The sequence below is a fragment of the Agelaius tricolor genome, unplaced genomic scaffold, assembly GCF_023055355.1.
Source record: "Agelaius tricolor isolate 1412-34295 unplaced genomic scaffold, bAgeTri1.0.p SCAF_166, whole genome shotgun sequence".
NCBI lineage: Eukaryota > Metazoa > Chordata > Aves > Passeriformes > Icteridae > Agelaius > Agelaius tricolor.
Window position 1 is genome coordinate 84290 of NW_027269426.1, and position 20962 is coordinate 105251.

A 20962-nucleotide genomic window follows, 5' to 3' on the forward strand; every position below is an offset into this window, starting at 1 on the left:
ATTTTTTCCCCAAACCCCCCATTTTTCCCAAAAATCCCCATTTTTTTGCCCCCCAAAAATCCCTTTTTTTCCCAAAACCTCCTCTTTTTTCCCCCCTCTAAAATTCCCGTTTTTCCCAAAAAAACCCCTTATTTTTTCCCCCAAAATTCCCCTTTTTTTCCCCAAAAAAATCCTTTTTTTTCCCCCTCTAAAATTCTCATTTTTTCCCAAAAACCCCCCTTTTTCCCCCCAAAAAAATCCCTTTTTCCCCCAAAAACTCCTCTTTTTCCCCCTCCAAAATTCCCATTTTTCCCAAAATCCCCCATTTTTCCCCCAAACCGACACCGATTTTGGGGGGGATTCTCTTTATTGCCCCTCCCTCCCTCCCTCCCTCCCTCCCCCCCCATTTTTGGGGGAATTTTGGGGATTTTTGGGGATTTTTTTTTTTATTGTTATAATTTGGGGGGATTTGGGTTTTTTTGGGTGAATTTCCGGGGGTTTTGGGTCTCATTTCTTGGGCTCGTACTGGATCAGGCGCATGATGGCGTCGTTCTTCATCACGCCCTCGATGAACTCGGCCTCCGCGATCTTGTCTGGGGCGAAAAACGGCGATTTTGGTTAAAAACGGCCATTTCCGTTAAAAACGGCGATTTTGGGGTAAAAAATGGAAATTTTGGGTTAAAAATGGCGATTTTGGTTACAAATGGCGATTTCCGTTAAAAACGGCGATTTTGGGTTAAAAAATGGCAATTTTGGGTTAAAAATGGCGATTTTGGGTTAAAAACCAGAGATTTTGGGGTTGGGTTAAAAAAGGGCAGGTTTGGGGTTAAAAAACGGTGAATTGGGGTTACAAACGGTGATTTCCATTAAAAACAGCGATTTCCGTTAAAAAACGGTGATTTTGGGTTAAAAAATGGAAATTTTGGGTTAAAAATGGAAATTTTGGGTTAAAAACGGCAATTTCCATTAAAAAACGGTGATTTTGGGTTAAGAAATGGAAATTTTGGGTTAAAAATGGAAATTTTGGGTTAAAAAATGGAAATTTTGGGTTAAAAACGGCGATTTCCGTTAAAAAATGGTGATTTTGAGGTAAAAAAAAGCGATTTTGGGTTAGAAAATGGAAATTTTGGGTTAGAAACCAGAGATTTTGGGTTTGGGTTAAAAAAGGGCAGTTTTGGGTTAAAAAATGGTGATGTGGGGTTCAAAAACGGCAATTTTGGGTTAAAAATGGCAATTTCGTATAAAAAATGGAAATTTTGGGGTAAAAAATGGCGATTGTGGGTGAGAAAACCCACAAAATTAAAAAATGGTGATTTGGGGTTCAAAAAATGGTGATTTTGGTTAAAAAATGGAAATTTTGGTTAAAAAACAGCAATTTTGGCTTTGGGTTAAAAAACTGTGATTTTGGGTTACAAAACGGCAATTTCGGGTTAGAAAACAGTGATTTTTTGTTTGGGTTAAAAAAGGGCAGTTTGGGGTTAAAAAATGGTGATTTGGGGTTAAAAAAACGGCAATTTTAGTTTAAAAAACCTGCGATTTTGGGTTAAAAAATGGCAATTTTGGGTTAAAACCCAGAGATTTGGGGTTTGGGTTAAAAAAGGGCAGGTTTGGGTTAAAAACCCGTGATTTGGGGTTAAAAAATGGTGATTTTGGGTTAAAAACTGCGGTTTTAAAAAAAAAATTGGTTTTTTTGGGGGGGTTTGGGGGCTTTTTTGGGGATTTTTTTGGGTTTTTTTGTGGGGGGGGTTGGGAGGTTTTTGGGGGGAGTTTTGGGGTTTTTTTGGGGATTTTTTTGGGATTTTTTTGGGTTTTTTTGGGGTTTTTTTGGGAGTTTTTTGGGTGAGTTTTGGGAGGTGTTTTGGGGATTTTTTGGGGGGTTTTTTGGGTGAGTTTTGGGAGGTTTTTTGGGGATTTTTTGGGTTTGTTTTTGGGGTGATTCCGGGGTTTTTTGGGTGAGTTTTGGGCGGTTTTTCTGGGATTTTTTGGGTTTGTTTTTGGGGTGATTCCGGGGTTTTTTGGGTGAGTTTTGGGAAGTTTTTTGGGGGGATTTTTTGGGGGTTTTTTGGGTGAGTTTTGGGGTTTTTTGGGGAGTTTTTTTGGGGTTTTTTGGGGGGATTTTTGGGAGTTTTTTTGGGTGAGTTTTGGGCGGTTTTTTTGGGGATTTTTTGGGTTTGTTTTTGGGGTGATTCCGGGGTTTTTCGGGTGAGTTTTGGGAGGTTTTCTGGGGATTTTTTGGGTTTGTTTTTGGGGTGATTCCGGGGTTTTTTGGGTGAGTTTTGGGGTTTTTTGGGGTTTTTTTGGGGGTTTTTTTGGGTGAGTTTTGGGAGGTGTTTCTGGGATTTTTTGGGGTTGTTTTTGGGGTGATTCCGGGGTTTTTTGGGTGAGTTTTGGGAGGTTTTTCTGGGATTTTTTGGGGTTGTTTTTGGGGTGATTCCGGGGTTTTTGGGGTGAGTTTTGGGCGGTTTTTCTGGGGATTTTTTGGGTTTGTTTTTGGGGTGATTCCGGGGTTTTTGGGGTGCGCACCGTTCTCGCCCTTGTTGAAGTAGGCCCAGAGTTTGTCCGCGCGTTTCTGGGGGTTGTTCTCGTCCTCGGGCAGCAGCTTCTGCTCCTCGGCCGGGATCATCTTGAAAATGGCCTGGGGACCCCAAAACCGAGCCCCGAAATCACCCGGGGACCCCAAAAACGGCACCGGGGACCCCGAAAACCCCCAGGGACCCCAAAACCCTCAGGGACCCCAAAAACGGGACCCAAAATCACCCAGGGAACCCAAAATTGGAGCCCGGAATCACCCGGGGACCCCAAAACCCTCAGGGACCCCAAAAACGGCACCGGGGACCCCAAAATTGGAGCCCAAAATCACCCGGGGACCCCAAAAACCCCCGGGGACCCCAAAATCACCCGGGGACCCCAAAACCGAGCCCCGAAATCACCCGGGGACCCCAAAAACAGCACCGGGGACCCCGAAAACCCCCAGGGACCCCAAAACCCTCAGGGACCCCAAAAACGGGACCCAAAATCACCCAGGGAACCCAAAAACGGCACCACGGACCCCAAAAACGGCTCCGGGGACCCCGAAAACCCCCAGGGACCCCAAAACGGCACCGGGGACCCCAAAAATCCTCAGGGACCCCAAAAATGGAGCCCAAAATCACCCGGGGACCCCAAAAACGGCACCCAAAACTGTCAAGGACCCAAAAACCCCAAAACAGCGCCCAAAAATCCATCAGGGACCCCAAAAACCATCAGGGACCTCAAAACCCTAAAGCGGAGCCCCAAATTCCATCAGGGACCCCAAAAATGGCACCGGGGACCCCAAAATTTGTCTGGGGACCCCCAAAACGGCACCAGGGACCCCAAACTCCCTCAGGGACCCCAAATTCGGCTCATTGAACCCCAAAATCGATCTGAGGACTCCAAAATTTGTCTGGGGACCCCAAACTCGGCTCGTTTAACCCCAAAATCGATCTAAGGACCCCAAATTTGGCTCATTTAACCCCAAATTCGGCTCCGGGGATCCCGAACCGGCCCCGCTGAGCGCGTGGGGGAGGGGCCTGGCCCTGCCCCTCCCCCCTCCCGATCCGTTTATCCCGCCCCTCCCCCCCCCCGGGGTTTTTTCCATCCGGGATTGGAAAATCCGGGATCAGGGGCGGGGGGAGGGGCAAAGCCAATTAGCGCCCCTCCCCCACCCCGCGCTAATTGGGGCCGCTGGGGGGGAGGGGCTGGGGGGGGGAGGGGGGGGATCAGAGCCCCTCCCCCACAGCCCAGAGGGGATCCCGGGGAGGCCCCGGGGCGGGGACCCCGAAATTCCCCTGGGGTGAGGCGACCCCAGCGTCCCAAAATGTCCCCAAAATATCCCAAAATACCCCAAAAATATCCCCAAAATATCCCCAAAACCCCCCAAAAATATCCCCAAAATATCCCCAAGATATCACCCAAAAATATCCCCAAAATGTCCCCAAAATATCCCAAACCCCCCCGAAAATATCCCCAAAATATCCCCAATATATCACCCAAAAATACCCCCAAAATATCCTCAAAATATCCCCAAAATACCCCAAAATATCCTCAAATCCCCCCAAAGATATCCCCAAAATATCCTCAAACCCCAAATCCTGAACCTTCCCTTGGGATGAGCCAATCCCATCCCAAACCCCAAATCTGCCATTTCTGACCCCAAATCTGCCATTTCTCACCCCAAATCTGCCATTTCTGACCCCAAATCTGCCATTTCTCACCCCAAATCTGCCATTTCTCACCCCAAATCTGCCATTTCTCACCCCAAATCTCCCATTTTTCACCCCAATCTCACCGTGATGATCTCCAGCACCTCGCTCTTGCTGACCTCGCCGTTCCTGCATTTCCTGTTCCCAAATCTCCCATTTTTCACCCCAAATCTGCCCTTTTTCACCCAAATCTCACCGTGATGATCTCCAGCACCTCGCTCTTTCATCCCCAAACCCCAAATCTCTCATTTCTGACCCCAAATCTCACCGTGACGATCTCCAGCACCTCGCTCTTGCATCCCAAACCCCAAATCTGCCATTCCCAAACCCCAAATCTGCCATTTTTCACCCCAAATCTCACCGTGATGATCTCCAGCACCTCGCTCTGCATCCCAAACCCCAAATCTGCCATTTTTCACCCCAAACCCCGTGTTCTCCTCACCGTGATGATCTCCAGCACCTCGCTCTTGCTGACCTCGCCATTCCTGTATCCCAAACCCCAAATCTGCCATTCCCAAACCCCAAATCTCCCATTTTCACCCCAAATCTCCCATTTTTCACCCCAAATCTCACCGTGATCATCTCCAGCACCTCGCTCTTGCATCCCAAACCCCAAATCTCCCATTCCTGACCCCAAATCTGCCATTTTTCACCCCAAATCTCCCATTTTTCACCCAAATCTCACCGTGATGATCTCCAGCACCTCGCCCTTGCTGACCTCGCCGTTCCTGCATTCCCAAGCCCCAAATCTCCCATTTCTGACCCCAAATCTGCCATTTTTCACCCCAAACCCCGTGTTCTCCTCACCGTGATAACCTCCAGCACCTCGCTCTTGCTGACCTCGCCGTTCCTGCATTTCCTGTTCCCAAATCTCTCATTTCTGACCCCAATCTCACCGTGATGATCTCCAGCACCTCGCTCTTGCTGACCTCGCCGTTCCTGTGTCCCCAAACCCCAAATCTCCCATTTTTCACCCCAAATCTCACCGTGATGATCTCCAGCACCTCGCTCTTGCTGACCTCGCCGTTCCTGCATTTCCTGTTCCCAAATCTCCCATTTTTCACCCCAAACCCCGTGTTCTCCTCACCGTGATGATCTCCAGCACCTCGCTCTGCATCCCAAACCCCAAATCTGCCATTTTTCACCCCAAATCTCACCGTGATGATCTCCAGCACCTCGCTCTTGCTGACCTCGCCGTTCCTGTCCACATCGAACAGGGAGAAGGCCCACTCGAGCTTGAGGTGGGTCTTGCCGGACGAGGTCAGGTGCAGCGCGATGATGTACTCCCGGAAGTCCAGCGTGCCGTCGTCGTTGGTGTCGAAGCTGCGGAAGACGTGGCGGGCGTAGCCCTGCGGGTCCGAGTTGGGGAAGAAGGTGCCGTAGATCTTCTCGAACTCGGCGCGGCTGATGCGGCCGTCGGGGCACTGCCGCTGGAAGCTCTCGTACCTGCGGGGACCCAGGGTTATTGTCAATGCCGAGATTGGGATTGGTGGGGTTGGGGTTTTGGGGTTGTTGGGGTTCTTAGGGTTGGGATTGTTGGGGTTGTTGGGGTTGTTTGATATTGGGGATGTTGGGATTGTTGGGGATGTTGGGGTTGGGATTTTGGGGTCATTGGGGTTGGGGTTTTTGGGGTTGTTGGGGTTGGGGTCGTTGGGATGGTTGGGGTGGTTGGTGTTGTTGGGGTTTGGGGTTGTTGGGGTTGTTGGGGTTTTGGGGTTGGGGTTGTTGGGGTTGTTGGGGTTTTGGGGTTGGGGTTGTTGGGGTTTTGGGGTCATTGGATATTGGGGTCATTGGGGTTGTTGGGGTTGTTGGGGTTTTGGGATTGTTGGGGTTTTGGGGTTGTTGGGGTTTTGGGATTGTTGGGGTTTTGGGGTTTTGGGGTCATTGGGGTTGGGGTTTTTGGCGTTGTTGGGGTTCTTGGGGTTGTTGGGGTCGTTGGGGTTGTTGGATGTTGGGGTCATTGGATGGGGTTGTTGGGGTTGTTGGGGATGTTGGGGTTGTTGGGATGGTTGGGGTTCTTGGGGTTTTGGGGTGGTTGGGGTCGTTGGGGTGGTTGGGGTTGTTGGGATTGTTGGGGATGTTGGGGTTTTGGGGTTGTTGGGGTTGTTGGGGTTTGGGGTTGTTGGGGTTGTTGGGGTCGTTGGGGTGGTTGGATATTGGGGTTGTTGGGGTGGTTGGGGTTGTTGGGGTTGGGGTTTTGGGGTCCTTGGGGTCGTTGGGGTTTTGGGGTTGTTGGGATTATCATCATCATCATCATCATCGTTATGTCATTCTTATAATTATTATCATTATCATCATCATTATATCATTCTTATCATCATTATTATTATTATATCATTCTTATAATTATTATCGTCATCATCGTTCTGTCATTCTTATAATTATCATCATCATCATCGTCATCATCATTATTATATTATATCATTCTTATCATCATCATTATTGTTATTATAGTATATCATTTTTATAATTACTATCATTAGCATCATCATTATGTCATTCTTATAATTATCATCATTATCATCATCGTTGTTGTTGCATCATTCTTATAATTATTATCATAATCATTATATCATTCTTATCATTATCATTATTATTATTATATTATTCTTATAATTATTATCATTATCATCATCATCGTTGTTGTGTCATTCTTATAATTATTATCATCATCCTCATCATCATCATTATGTCATTCTTATAATTATCATCATAATTATCATCATCATTCTTATCATCATCATTATTATTATTATATCATTCTTATAATTACTGTCATTATCATCATCATTATATCATTCTTATCATCATTATCAGTATTGTTATTATAGTATATCATTCTTATAATTATTGTCATTATCATCGTCATCATCGTTATGTCATTCTTATAATTATTATCATTATCATCATTATATCATTCTTATCATCATTATCATTCTTATTATCATATTATATCATTCTTATAATTATCATCATTATCATTATTATCATCATCATTAAATCATTCTTATCATCATTATTATTATTATTATTCCAATTATCTTTACCGTTCTCAGTATTATTTTATATACGTATTTTTATATAAACACATATGTATTTCTATATAAACATGTACATAAAATTTATCATTGCCGTTAATTATTTTATACACATATTTACATAAGACACAATACATTCCTATTTTATCATATATCTTATATATTTATTCTATATATTATATATTTTACTATATTATCATCATCTATTTATATAATACACATTTATATCGTATATACAAAAATAAACCCAAAAAAACCCAAATAACCCCGGGACGCCCCAAAACCCCCGGAAACGACCCCAAACCCCTCAAAACGCCCCAAAAGGCCCCAAATTTGTGTTTTTTCACCCCATACCAGCGGCAGAGCTCCTCCTCCGAGTAGCGCGTGCTCGTCTTGAGGTCCTCGAGCACCTCCTTGGACAGAGCCCCGCTCTTGGCGTTGCCCATGGCGGGAGGAGGAGGAGGAGGAGGAGGAGGAAGAGCCTGGGGAGAGAAAAGGGGGGAGAGGGTTTGGATGTTCTGGGTACCCGGAATTTTTTTTGGGGGGTCCCAAAATCTGGGGGGGGAAGGGAAAGGTTTGGGTCCCAAAATGAGGAGGAGGAAAAAAAAGATCCCAAAATGAGGAGGAGGAAGGTCCTGAAATGGGGGGGGGGGAGGAAGATTCTGGATTGTGAAATGAGGAGGAGGAGGAGGAGGAGGAGGAGGAGGAGGAGGAGGAGGAGGAGGAAGGTTCTGGGTCCCAAAATGAGGAGGAGGAGGAGGAGGAGGAAGGTCCTGAAATGTGGGGGAGGAAGATTCTGGATTGTGAAATGAGGAGGAGGAGGAGGAGGAGGAAGGTTCTGGATCACAAAATGAGGAAGAGGAAGGGGAAGATTTTGGGTCCTGGAATGGGAAGGAAGAAGAGGAGGAGGAGGAGGAGGAGGAGGAGGAGGAGGAGGAAGGTTCTGGGTCTTGAAATGAGGATGAGGAAGGTTCTGGGTCCCCGGAATGAGGAGGAAGAGGAAGGTTTTGGGTCCTGCAATGAGGAAGAGGAGGAGGAGGAAGATTCTGGATCCCAAAATGAGGAGGAGGAAGGTCCTAAAATGGCGGGGAGGAAGAGCCTGGATTGTGAAATGAGGAGGAGGAGGATGAGGAAGGTTCTGGGTCTTGAAATGAGGATGAGGAAGGTTCAGGGTCCTGGAATTGGGAGGAAGAAAAGGAGGAGGAGGAGGAGGAGGAGGAGGAGGAAGGTTCTGGGTCCTGGAATGGGGGAAAAAAGGAAGGTTCTGGATCCCAAAATGAGGAAGAGGAAGGTTCTGGGTCCCAAAATGAGGAGGAAGAGGAAGGTTTTGGGTCCCGGAATGCGGAGGAAGAGGAAGGTCCCGGAAGTCCAAGAATGGAGGGTGAGGAAGGTCCTGGAGCCCCCGAAAGGAGGAGGAGGAGGAGGAGGAGGAGGAGGAGGAAGGTCCTGGAGGGCCGAGGCTGAAGGAAATCCCACACCCAAGCAACGAGGAGGATGAGGATGAGGATGAGGAAGGTCCCAGACGGAAAAACGAGGCCGAAGGAGATCCCGAACCCCGAAATGAGGAGGAGGAGGAGGAGGAAGGTCCCGAACCCCCAAAAACGAGGATGAGGAAGGTCCCAGGCACAGCAATGAGGAGGAGGAGGATGAGGAAGGTCCCGGACCCTCAGAACTGAGGATGAGGAAGATCCCGAACCCCGAAATGAGGAGGAGGAGGAGGAGGATGAGGAAGGTCCTGAACCCCTGGAACCGAGGATGAGGAAGGTCCCAGGCACAGCAATGAGGAGGAAGAGGAGGAGGAGGAAGGTCCCGAACCCCGAAATGAGGAGGAGGAGGAGGAGGACGAAGGTCCCGAACCCCCAGAACCGAGGATGAGGAAGGTCCCGGGCACAGCAGCGAGGCCGAAGGCCCCGAGAAGGAGGCGAGGAAGGTTCCGGAAGAAGATGAAGAAAGCTCCAGAGGATGAGGATGAGGATGAGGATGAGGAGGGTGAGGATGAGGATGGGGATGAAGGCTCCCCCGGGGGGTCCTTACTGGAAGGTTCCGGAGCCGAGGATGAGGAAGGTGAGGAGGATGAGGAGGGTGAGGATGAGGAGGGTGACGAAGGCTCCTCTGCGGGGCCCGGCCCCGCTCCCGCCTTTATCAGGGGGGATTTGGGGGGGGATTTGGGGGGGGGGGAGGGGATGAAGGTGATCCCGGCTTAGGGGGGGGAGGGGCGCACGTGGGGAGGGGGAGGGGCAGCGCCCAACCCCCACAGCGGGGCCGGGGTGGGGGCGGGGAGCGCCCGGAAACGGCGGAAATGGACCCAAAAAACGGCCCGGGGCCAACCCGAGAAAAACGGCCCGAATTCACCCCAAAAATGCCCCGAATTCAACCAAAAAATGCCCCGAATTCACCCCAAAAATGCCCCGAATTCACCCCAAAAATGACCCGAATTCACCCCAAAAAAGGCCCAGAATTGACCCCAAAAAATGACCCGAATTCACCCCAAAAAAGGCCCCAAATTCACCCCAAAAATGCCCCGAATTCACCCCAAAAAAGGCCCCGAATTGACCCAAAAAATGCCCCGAATTCACCCCAAAAATGACCCGAATTCACCCCAAAAAATGCCCAAAATTCACCCCAAAAATGACCCGAATTCACCCCAAAAAATGCCCAAAATTCACCCCAAAAATGACCCGAATTCACCCCAAAAAATGCCCCGAATTCACCCCAAAAAATGCCCCGAATTCACCCCAAAAAAGGCCCAGAATTCACCCCCAAAAATGCCCCGAATTAACCCAAAATTAACCCCAAAATCCTCCAGAACTCCCCCAAAAATGCCCCAAATTAACCCCCAAAAATGCCCCAAATTGACCCCAAATTCCCCCAAATTAACCCCAAATTCCCCCTTCCCCTCCCCACCCGAAATTCCCCAAATTCACCCCAAAATCCTCCGGAACTCCCCCCCAAAAAAGGCCCCAAATTAACCCCAAAAATGTCCCGGATCAACCCCACCAAAAAGGCCCCAAATTAACCCCAAATTCCCCCAAATTAACCCCAAAATCCTCCGGAACTTCCCCCAAAAAAAGGCCACAAATTCACCCCAAATTTCCCCTTCCCCCGACCCCCCCAAAATCCCCCAAATTCACCCCAAAATTTCTCCTCCCTCCCCTCCCCCGGACCCCCCAAAATTAACCCCAAAATCCCCCAAATTTACCCCAAAATTCCAAATCCCCCAAATTTACCCCAAAATTCCTCCTCCCCCCCCAATCCCCAGATCCCCCCAGATCCCCCCAAATGAACCCCAAATCGCCCAAATTAACCCCAAACCCCCCCCGGGTTCGCCCCTCCCCCCCCGGGGGCGGCAGATGGCGCTGGGGGAGGGGCGGGGGGGGGGCTCATTAAAGCCTCATTAACGTCGGGGTTAATTAATCACGGGGGGGGAGGGGCGCTTGCGTAAGGAGGGGGGAGGGGCGGGGAGGGAACGGGGGGGGAGGGGAGGGAATGGGGGGGGGGGCGGGACCAGAACGGGCGGGAACGGGCACAGGTGGGCACAGGTGGGCACAGGTGGGCACAGGTGGGCACAGGTGGGCACAGGTGGGGCCTGGGTGTGCCCAGGTCCTTTCCAGGTGTGCCCAGGTGGGTCCAGGTCCTTTCCAGGTGTGCCCAGGTGAGCCCAGGTGTGCACAGGTAGGGCCCAGGTGTGCCCACGTCCTGCCCAGGCGGGTCCAGGTGTGCCCCGGATGTGCCCAGGTAGGGCCTGGGTGTGCCCAGGTCCATCCCCAGGTGTGTCCAGGTGTGCCCAGGTAAGGCCTCAGTGTGCTCAGATGTGCCCAGGTGTGTCCCAGGTGTGCCCAGGGGTGTTTTACCCCCTTTACCCCCTCTCAGGTGCCCCCAGGTCCATCCCCAGGTGTGCCCAGTGAGCTCTGGGCCTGCCCAGGTGTGTCCAGGTAGGTCCTGGGTGTGCCCAGGGTGCCCCCAGGTGTCCCCAGGTCCATCCCCAGGTGTCTTTCACCCCCTCTCAGGTGCCCCCAGGTCCTTCCCAGGTGTGTCCAGGTGTGCCCCAGGTCCATCCCCAGGTGTGCCCAGGTGTGTTTTACCCCCTCTCAGGTGCCCCAGGTCCTTTCCAGGTGCCCCCAGGTGTGCCCAGGTGCATCCCCAGGTGTCCCCAGGTGTGCCCAGGTGTGTTTTACCCCCTCTCAGGTGTCCCCAGGTAAGGCCTGGATGTGCCCAGGTCCATCCCCAGGTGTGCCCAGGTGTCCCCAGGTGTGCCCAGGTGTCCCCAGGTGTTCCCCCCCCCCCCCCCCCGTCACTCACTCCCGGCTCCGTTACAAAACCAGGCCTTTAATGGGAATTTTGGGGGGATTTTGGGGGGAATTTTTGGGGGCGTTTCTCACCTTTTTGGGGCTTTTCCCACATAACTTAAAATAACTTAAAGTGGGGGAGGGGCGGCCCCGCACCCCCCACCCCCAAAAATCCCCTCCCCCACCCCCCAAAATGGGTCTGGGGGCGTTTGGGGTTCCCAAAATGGGTCTGGGGGGGGTTTGGGGTTCCCAAAATGGGTCTGGGGGAGATTTGGGGATCCCAAAATGGGTCTGGGGGCGTTTGGGGTTCCCAAAATGGGTCTGGGGGGGATTTGGGGATCCCAAAATGGGTCTGGGGGCATTTGGGGTTCCCAAAATGGGTCTGGGGGCATCGGGACCCCATCAATGGAGTCTGGGGGAGGACTGGGACCCCTAAATTCAGTCTGGGACCCCCAAAATTGAGTCTGGGGGCATCAGGGGCCCTGAAATTCAGTCTGGGGGAGGACTGGGACCCCCAAATAAAGTCTGGGACCCCCCAAAATGAGTCTGGGGTCTCAGCCCCCTCCCCAAATGGAGTCTGGGGGTGCTTTGGGACTCTGGGACCCCCCAAAATCGAGTCTGGGGTCTCTCAGCCCTCCCAAAATGAGTCTGGGGTCTCTCAGCCCCCCCCCAGTTTGAGTCCAGGGTCTCAGCCCCCCCTCCCCAATTGAGTCTGGGGTCTCTCCCCCTCCCCAATTGAGTCTGGGGTCTTTCCCCCTTCCCCAAATCGAGTCTGGGGTCTCCCCTGTTCCCCCCCAGTTGGGTCTGGGGTCTCCCCCCTGTCCCCCCCAATTGAGTCTGGGGTCTCTCCCCTGTCCCCAATTGGGTCTGGGGTCTCTCCCCTGTCCCCAGTTGAGTCTGGGGTCCCCCGTTCCCCCAATTGGGTCTGGGGTCTCCCAGCCCCCCTCCCCAAACAGAGTGTGGAGCCCCCCCAGTTGCCCCAGGGTCTCTCCCCCTCCCCCAAATTGGGTCTGGGGTCCCCCCTGTCCCCCCCAGTTGGGTCTGGGGTCCCCCTGATTGAGTCTGGGGTCTCCCCTGTCCCCCCCAATTTGAGTCTGGGCGTCTCTCTCCCCTGTCCCCAATTGAGTCTGGGGTCCCCCCAGTTGGATCTGGGGTCTCTCCCCTGTCCCCAATTGAGTCTGGGGTCTCTCCCCTGTCCCCAATTGGGTCTGGGGGTGTCCCCAATTGAGTCTGGGGTCCCCCCTGTCCCCCCCAGTTGGATCTGGGGTCTCTCCCCTGTCCCCAATTGAGTCTGGGGTCTCTCCCCCGTCCCCAATTGGATCTGGGGTCCCCCCTGTCCCCAACTGAGTCTGGGGTCTCTCCCCTGTCCCCAATTTGGTCTGGGTCCCCCCAATTGGATCTGGGGTCTCTCCCCTGTCCCCAATTGAGTCTGGGTCTCTCCCCCATCCCCAATTGGATCTGGGGTCTCTCCCCCATCCCCAATTGAGTCTGGGGTCTCTCTCCCCTGTCCCCAATTGGGTCTGGGGTGTCCCCAATTGGGTCTGGGGTCTCTCAGAGCCGGCGCAGGGCGCGTTTCTTGTCCCCCTTTTTCTTGGGGGGGGCGCCTTCCTGTCCCCCGCGTTGCTTCTTGGGCACGGGGGCCGTCGGGGGGGCCCGGGGGGGCTCCCGAGGGTCCCGGGGGGGGGTCGGGGTTTGGGGAGGGGTCTCTGGGCAGGGGTCCCCGGGCGTGGATCTCGGTCAGGAGCCGCGCGCGGGGCGGCGAAGCGCTCGAAGTCCTCGAGGAGCAGCCGCGCCGCCTCCTCGTTCAGCGCCGACTCGGGTTGGCTGGATCAGCAGGCATTTGATGGTCTGGGGGAGGGAAATGTTGGGGAGGGGGCGTCAGGGAAGGGGAATGAGACCCCCCTCGATTGGCCAAAAAATAATGGGGGGGGGTCTGGGGTGATCGTTGGGGTTTGTGCGCCAAAATGGCAACAATCTGCCCCAAAATCTGTCCAAAAACCCCAAAATCTGCCACGAAATTCACCCCAAACCCCCCCAAAAATTCACCCCAAAATTCACCCCAAAGCCACCCAAAATTCACCCCAAACCCGCCCAAAATCCACCCCAAAGCACCCAAAATTCACCCAAAATTCACCCCAAAGCCCCCCAAAATCCACCCCAAAATTCACCCCAAACACCCCCAAAATTCACCCCAAAATCCCGCCCAAGATTCACCCAAAACGCCCCCAAACTCTGCCCCAAAATTCACCCAAACTCGCCCCAAAATTCACCCCAAAGCCACCCAAATTCACCCTGAACCCCCCCCAAAATCTGCCCAATATTCACCCCAAACCCGCCCAAAAATTCACCCCAAACTCATCCCAAAAATTCACCCCAAAGCTGCCCCAAAATCTGCCCCAAAGCCCCCCAAAATCCACCCCAAAATTCACCCCAAAGCCACCCAAAATTCACCCCAAACCCGCCCAAAATCCGCCCCAAAGCCACCCAAAATCCACCCAAAATTCACCCCAAAGCCACCCAAAATCCGCCCAATATTCACCCCAAACCCGCCCAAAATCCGCCCCAAAATGTCACCCAAAGCCGCCCAAAATTCACCCAAAATCCGCCCCAAAATTCTCCCAAAACGCCCCAAAATCTGCCCCAAAGCCCCAAAATCTGCCCCAAAATTCACCCCAAACCTGCCCAAAATTCACCCCAAGCCCGCCCAAAATCTACCCCAATTTAACCCAAATTCAAGCCCTCAGTCCCCGCTCCCAGTCCCTCCCAGTCCATTCCCAGTCCCTCCCAGTATATCCCAGTATATCCCAGTCCATCCCAGTATATCCCAGTCCCTCCCAGTCCATTCCCAGTATATCCCAGTACATTCCCAGTATATCCCAGTATATCCCAGTCTATCCCAGTCCATCCCCACCAGCAGGACGTGGCGCAGCCCAGCTCGGCTCTCCAGTCCCTCCCAGTCCATCCCAGTCCATCCCAGTCTATCTCAGTCCATTCCCAGTCTATCCAGTCCATTCCCAGTCCATCCCCAGTATATCCCAGTCCCTCCCAGTCCATCCCAGTCCATTCCCAGTCCATTCCCAGTATCCCCAGTCCCTCCCAGTCCATTCCCAGTATATCCCAGTATATCCCAGTTCCACCAGCAGACGTGGCGCAGCCCCAGCTCGGCTCTCCAGTCCCTCCCAGTCATTCCCAGTCCATCCAGTCTATCCCAGTCCATTCCCAGTCCATCCCAGTCTATCCCCAGTCCATTCCAGTCCATCCCAGTATATCCCAGTATATCCCAGTCCATTCCCAGTATATCCCAGTCCCTCCCAGTATATCCCAGTCTATCCCAGTTCCCACCAGCAGGACGTGGCGCAGCCCAGCTCGGCTCTCCAGTCCATTCCCAGTCCATTCCCAGTCCATTCCCAGTCCATCCCAGTATATCCCAGGTCCATCCCAGTCCATTCCCAGTATATCACAGTCTATCCCAGTACATTCCCAGTATCCCCACCAGCAGGACGTGGCGCAGCCCCAGCTCGGCTCTCCAGTCCCTCCCAGTCCATTCTCCAGTCCATTCCCAGTCCATTCCCAGTATATCCCAGTATCCCCAGTCCCCTCCCAGTCCATTCCCAGTCCATTCCCAGTATATCCCAGTATATCCCAGTCCATCCAGTATATCCCAGTATATCCCAGTATATCCCAGTTCCCACCAGCAGGACGTGGCGCAGCCCCAGCTCGGCTCTCCAGTCCCTCCCAGTCCCTCCCAGTCCATTCCCAGTCCATTCCCAGTCCATTCCCAGTATATCCCAGTATCCCCAGTCCCTCCCAGTCCATCCCAGTCCATCCCAGTATATCCCAGTCCATCCCAGTCCATTCCCAGTATATCCCAGTCCATTCCCAGTCCATCCCAGTCCATCCCAGTCCATTCCCAGTATATCCCAGTCCATCCAGTCTATCCCAGTCTATCCCAGTTCCCACCAGCAGCACGTGGCGCAGCCCCAGCTCGGCTCTCCAGTCCCGTTTCAGGACGTTCACGCAGATTTCCCCGCTGGGCCCCACGTTGGGGTGGAAGATTTTGGTCAGGAAAAATCCCTTGGGGGGGAGCGGCCGGGAAATCCTTGCCCAGCACCAGCTTCATGCGGAACAGGCCCCCGGCGTAGGGGGTGCCCTCTGGGAACCCAAAAAAAAACGGGGGTTAGGGACCCCAAAAACACAGAAAAAACACTAAAAACCCAAAAAACCCGCCCCAAAAAGCCCCAGGTATGGGGTGCCCTCTGGAAACCCAAAAACGGGGGGTTAGGGACCCCAAAAAATGATAAAAACCCAAAAAAATCACCTCAAAAATCCCGATGTATGGGGGGCCCTCTGGAAACCCCAAAAATGGGGGTTAGGGACCCCAAAAACCCAGAAAAACCCTAAAAATCACCCCAAAAATCTTCATGTATGGGGTGCCCACTGTAACCCCCAAAAAACCCCTAAAAAACCCCAAAAATCACCCCAAAAATCCTCATGTATGGGGTGCCCTCTGGGAACGCTGAAAACAGGGGTTAGGGACCCCAAAAACACAGAAAAACCACAAAAAAACCCAAAAACCCGCCCCAAAAACCCCCATGTATGGGTGCCCACTGTAACCCCCAAAAACGGGGGTTAGGGACCCCAAAAAACGCAGAAAAACCACAAAAAACCCAAAAAACCTGCCCCAAAAACCCCCAGGTATGGGGTGCCACTGTAACCCCCAAAAAACCCCTAAAAAACCCCAAAATGGGGGGTTAGGGACCCCAAAAACACAGAAAAACCACAAAAAACCCCAAAAAATCACCCCAAAAACCTCAGGTATGGGGTGCCCTCTGGAAACCCCGAAAACCCATAAAAAAACCCAAAAATCACCCCAAAAATCTTCATGTATGGGGTGCCCTCTGGGAACACCAAAAACGGGGGGTTAGGGACCCCAAAAAATGATAAAAACCTTAAAAACCCACCCAAAAATCCCCATGTATGGGGTGCACACTGTAACCCCCAAAAAACCCCAAAAAACTCAAAAAAACCCACCCCAAAACCTTCTATGAATAGGGAATCCCCAAAAACGGGGGTTAGGGACCCCAAAAAAATGATAAAAACCTTAAAAACCCGTCCCAAAAACCCCCAGGTATGGGGTGCCCACTGTAACACCCCAAAAACCATAAAACCCCAAAAAATCACCGCCATGTTCAGGGGACATTTTTGGGGTAATTTTGGGCTGTTTGGGGTCTCACCTGGCCCCTCGATGGCCACCTGCAGGTCGGTGACGTCCTCGTCGTTGGGAACACCTTGATGCCGTCGGGGGGGTCGGCGCTGAGCAGCGACACCTCCCGGCACAGCAGCCGCAGCGTCTGCGGGGGCAGGTTCTCCGCGTTGGGGGTCTGGGGGGGGCAGAAAATGGGGGCAAATGGGGGTAAAAATGGGGTCTGGGGGGGCAGGTTCTCCGCGTTGGGGGGTCTGGGGGCGAAAAATGGGGGTCAGGGGGGTAAAATGGGGTCAGGGGAGCAAAATTGGGTCAGGGGGGCAAAAATGGGGGGCAAAAATGGGGTCAGGGGGGCAGAAATGGGGTCTGGGGGCAAAAAATGGAGTCTGCAAGGGCAGGTTCTCGGCATTGGGGGTCTGGGGGGCAGAAATGGGGGGTCAGGGGGGTAAGAAGGGGGGTGTCTGCGGGGGCAGGTTCTCGGCGTTGGGGGGTCTGGGGGGGCAAAAAATGGGGGTCAGGGGGGCAAAAATGGGGTCTGGGGGGGGAAAATGGAGTCTGGGGGGCTAAAAAATGGGGTCAGGGGGGTAAGAAGGGGGTGTCTGGGGGGGCAGGTCTCCGCGTTGGGGTCTGGGGGCAAAAACGGGGGGTAAAAACGGGGTCAGGGGGGTAATAACAGCATCTGGGGGGCAATAACAGCGTCTGCGGGGGCAGGTTCTCGGCGTTGGGGGTCTGGGGGGGAAAAACGGGGGCAAAATGGGGTCGGGGTGCCAAAAATGGGGATCAGGGGGGCAAAAATGGGGGTCAGGGGGGCCAGAACGGGGTCAGGGGGGGGCAGGTCTCGCACTGGGGGTCTGGGGGCAAAAATGGGGTCAAGGGGGCAAGAACAGGGTCTGGGGGGGCAGGTTCTCCGCATTGGGGGTCTGGGGGGAAAAATGGGGGACAGAAATGGGGGCAAAAATGGGGGTCAGGGGGGCAAAAATGGGGTCTGGGGGGGGGCAGGTTCTCGGTGTTGGGGGTCTGGGGGCAAAAACGGGGGGCAAAAACGGGGTCAGGGGGGTAAAAATGGGGTCTGGGGGGGCAGGTTCTTGGCATTGGGGGTCTGGGGGCAAAAACGGGGGCAAAATGGGGTCAGGGGGGCAGAAATGGGGTCTGGGGGGGCAATAACAGCGTCTGCGGGGGCAGGTTCTCCGCGTTGGGGGTCTGGGGCAAAAATGGGGGGCAAAAACGGGGTCGGGGGGGCAAGAACGGGGTCAAGGGGGCAAGAACGGGGTCTGAGGGGGCAAAAATGGGGTCGGAGGGAGCAAAAATGGGGTCAAGGGGGCAAAAATGAGGTCGGGGGGGGCAAACTGGGGGTCAGGGGGCAAACAATGGAGGTCAGGGGAGGAAAAAATGGGGGTCGGGGGCAAAAATGGGGGTCAGGGGGGAAAAAATGGGGTCGGGGGGGCAAAATGGGGCTGGGGGAGCAAAAATGGGGATAAAGGGGGTAAAATGGGGCTGGGGGAGCAAAAATGGGGTCGGGGAGCAAAAATGGGGATAAAGGGGGTAAAATGGGGCTGGGGGCCAAAAATGGGGTCGGGGGGCAAAAATGGGGTCAGGGGGGTAAAATGGGGCGTCTGGGGGGGGCAAAAATGGAGGTCAGGGGGGCAAAAATGGGGTCTGGGGGGCAAAAATGGGGGTCGGGGGGGGTAAAAATGGGGTCAGGGGGTGCCCCAAAATCTGGGATTTACCCCTGGGGGGGGCAGGTTCTCTGCGTTCGGGGTCTGGGGGGCGAAAAGAGAAAAAATGGCCCAAAAACGAGAGGTTGGACCCATGCCCGAAATGGTGAAATCACCTGGAATTGGTTAAAATCACCTGGAATTGGTTAAAAAGGGAAGGGGAGCCCCAAAATCTGGGATTTACCCACACTGGGATCCCCTGAAATCGCTGCCTGCCCCGTAAAATCCAAGCAGGAAGTAAAAAGTGACAAAATCGAGTGAAAACGGCCCAAAAACGAGCATTTAATGTTAAAAAATGAAACGTTAAAAGCACCTGAAATAGGTTAAAATCATCTGGAATTGATTAAAAAGGAAAGGAAATCCCCCAAAACCTGGGATTTAACCCAAAAATCGCCCCCCTCCCCATAAAACCACAGCAGGAAACGGAGCCCCCCTCCCCACCCAAAAAAAGAGGGGTCAAAACAACCCCAAAATGTTCAAATTCCCCTAAAAACCCCCCAATTTGGGTTATTTCCAACCCTTTCCCTCACTCACCTGCCAGGCGCCGCCTCGGGGCTCCTGAGGGGGGGGAAAATGTAAAAATTGGGGTGAATTTGGGGTGGGGAGGCCTCAAAAATTCCCCTTAAATAGCCCCAAAATCCCTCTGCAGCTCCCAGAATCCCAAATCCCCAGAATTTTCCTCCAAAATTCACCCAATATCACCCCGAAAATCTCAAATTTCTCCCCAAATTCCCCTCAGGACCCCCCTGAATCCCCCCCTCAATTCCCCCCATCGAACCCCAAATCCCCCCAGGACGCCCTAAATCCTTCAAAACTCCTCTAAACTCCACCCAAAACCGCCCAGAACACTTTGAATTCCCCCAAATCCCCTCAGAGGTCCCGGAATTCTGCCCAAGTCCCCTCAGATCTCCCTAAATCTCCTCAGGACCCCTCCGAATCCACACGGATTCCCTCAGAGCTCCCAAAATGCCGCCAAAATCCCCTCAGGATCCTCCAGATCCCCTCAGATTCCCTCAAAACTCCCGAAATTCCGCCCAAACTCCCTCATAACCCCTCAAACTCCCTCAGAAGCTCCCCAACTCCCTCAGGACGCCCCAAAATCCCCTCAGAACCCTCCAGGCCCAAGCCCAGGCCTGGAACGGCCCGGACTCGCCCGGACCAGGCCCGGAGCGGCCTCACCGCACCCCGGCACCCCCGAACCCTCCTCAAACCGCCCCAAAATCGCACCAGGGACCCCCAAAACCCTGCCAGGACCCCCCCAAAGCCCCCCCGGGCCTCCCTCACCATGGCGCCGGGCTGGGCCCCCGGCCTGTCCGGGCTGGCCCCGAGCAGGAAGCGGCTCCCTGGGGGTGTCCCGGGGGTCGTGCGGGGGTCCCCGCGGTGTGGGGGTGGCCCCTGGGGCGGGGGGGAGGCCGGGGGTCGCCCCCTGTCCCCTCCCCCGGCAGCGCGGTCCCTCCTCCGCCGCCGCCGCCCGCCCCGCCGCGCTGAGGGCTCCCCCCGCCCGCGCCGCCGCCTTTATCACCTCGGCCGCGCTCGGGCTCCGCCCACCGGCGCGGCAGCCAATCGGCGCAGGGCGGTGGGGGCGGCGGCCAATCAGCGGCGAGGGAAAAGGCGGGCCTGTGCGCGCTGATTGGCGGATTCGTGAGGGGAAGGGAGCGGGGGGGCGGGGCCTCGGCGTGTTGTTTGCGCCGTAACGGTCGGCGGAAAGGGGCGGGGCCGCCGGTTTGAACGGCGGTGATTGGCGGGCGCAGTCACCAATGGAAGGGGCGGAGCGGGCAGTAGAAGCCGGGATTTCCGGAGGGCGGAGCTACGCGTTATTGGCGTGTGGAGCGACCAATCAGAGCGCGGGGTTTGCGGAGTCCCCAAAATTCCGTCCCTAAACTCCCGCGAGACCCCCCAAAACCCCCCAAAAAATGCCCTCCCCCTCCCCAAAGCGTTCCAGTCCCAAAATTCCCCCGAACTGGCCCCAAATCCGAGGGCGGGGGGGGCAGGAAACGTCACTTTATTCCCCTCCCCCCCCGCCCCTCCCCCACCCCGGGGAGGGGGCCGGGTCCCGATGGGGGGGAGGGACGGTGGGCGGGGCTCTAAGGCACGTGGGGTCACGGGGAGGTCACGGGGTCACGGAGGGGTCACGGGGGGCTCGGGGGCTCCCCTTCCCCCCGCTATGGCTTCGGTGCGGGCGTGACGTCATCAGGGAGGAGGGGGCGCGTGTGGTGTGTGACGTCATTGGTGGGCCCCAGCCCGCTGTGACATCATCGGGGTAAGGGGCGGGGCCTTGGCAGTGATCGGTGACGTCATCGTCGGGTGGCTCCGCCCTCGTTGCGACCTCGTGGGAGGGAGGGAGGGAGGGGGAGGGGGAAAAAAATCCACAGTGCTGACGTCATCGGGGGCAGTGTGACGTCATCGGGCAGAGCTGTGACATCATCGGCTGCTCTGGTGGGGACGGGGGATGCTGTGACGTCATCATCGTGAGCGTGACATCAATCGCTGGGCTGTGACATCATCGTGGGGTTGTGAC

At 54.2% G+C, this 20962-nt stretch overlaps 2 protein-coding genes and 4 long non-coding RNA genes across 22 annotated transcripts; 4 read left to right on the forward strand and 2 right to left on the reverse strand.

Annotated features, from left to right (window-relative positions):
• Positions 1-379: 379 nt before the first annotated feature.
• RCVRN (recoverin) lies at positions 380-15601 on the reverse strand. Of its 16 annotated transcripts, XM_071420820.1 has the most exons (7): positions 5308-7582; positions 5117-5206; positions 4663-4793; positions 4471-4581; positions 4289-4378; positions 2503-2614; positions 380-572 (listed from the first exon to the last, which is right to left on the reverse strand). In XM_071420820.1, exons 1-7 carry the CDS (start codon positions 5975-5977, stop codon positions 487-489), a joined length of 1290 nt encoding a protein of 429 aa, XP_071276921.1. In that variant the 5' UTR covers positions 5978-7582; the 3' UTR covers positions 380-486. The 16 variants fall into 16 exon arrangements, 13 of the variants coding, with proteins under 13 accessions (XP_071276921.1, XP_071276925.1, XP_071276926.1 ...); XM_071420824.1 differs by lacking the exon at positions 5117-5206 and having other exon boundaries at positions 5308-7581; XM_071420825.1 differs by lacking the exon at positions 4471-4581 and having other exon boundaries at positions 4645-4793; positions 5308-7580.
• Positions 7685-9444, forward strand: LOC139587027 (uncharacterized protein DDB_G0283697-like). The gene is made up of 4 exons (XM_071420847.1): positions 7685-7762; positions 7920-8468; positions 8650-8895; positions 8995-9444. The coding sequence occupies exons 1-4, from the start codon at positions 7685-7687 to the stop codon at positions 9442-9444; spliced, it is 1323 nt and encodes a 440-aa protein (XP_071276948.1).
• Positions 12315-12839, forward strand: LOC139587019 (uncharacterized). Its single transcript, XR_011678183.1, has 3 exons — positions 12315-12421; positions 12620-12754; positions 12817-12839. It is a non-coding gene; the product is annotated as an uncharacterized lncRNA (long non-coding RNA).
• Positions 14796-15479, forward strand: LOC139587020 (uncharacterized). The gene is made up of 3 exons (XR_011678184.1): positions 14796-14830; positions 15192-15296; positions 15460-15479. It is a non-coding gene; the product is annotated as an uncharacterized lncRNA (long non-coding RNA).
• Positions 15602-16124: 523 nt separating the features above from the next.
• LOC139587021 (uncharacterized) lies at positions 16125-16486 on the forward strand. Its single transcript, XR_011678185.1, has 2 exons — positions 16125-16221; positions 16342-16486. It is a non-coding gene; the product is annotated as an uncharacterized lncRNA (long non-coding RNA).
• A 935-nt stretch (positions 16487-17421) lies between these two features.
• Positions 17422-19847, reverse strand: LOC139587018 (uncharacterized). 2 transcript variants are annotated; one of them, XR_011678182.1, is made up of 3 exons: positions 19729-19846; positions 18979-19002; positions 17422-17458 (listed from the first exon to the last, which is right to left on the reverse strand). It is a non-coding gene; the product is annotated as an uncharacterized lncRNA (long non-coding RNA). The 2 variants fall into 2 exon arrangements; XR_011678181.1 differs by lacking the exon at positions 17422-17458 and adding an exon at positions 17861-17929 and having other exon boundaries at positions 19729-19847.
• Positions 19848-20962: the final 1115 nt, after the last annotated feature.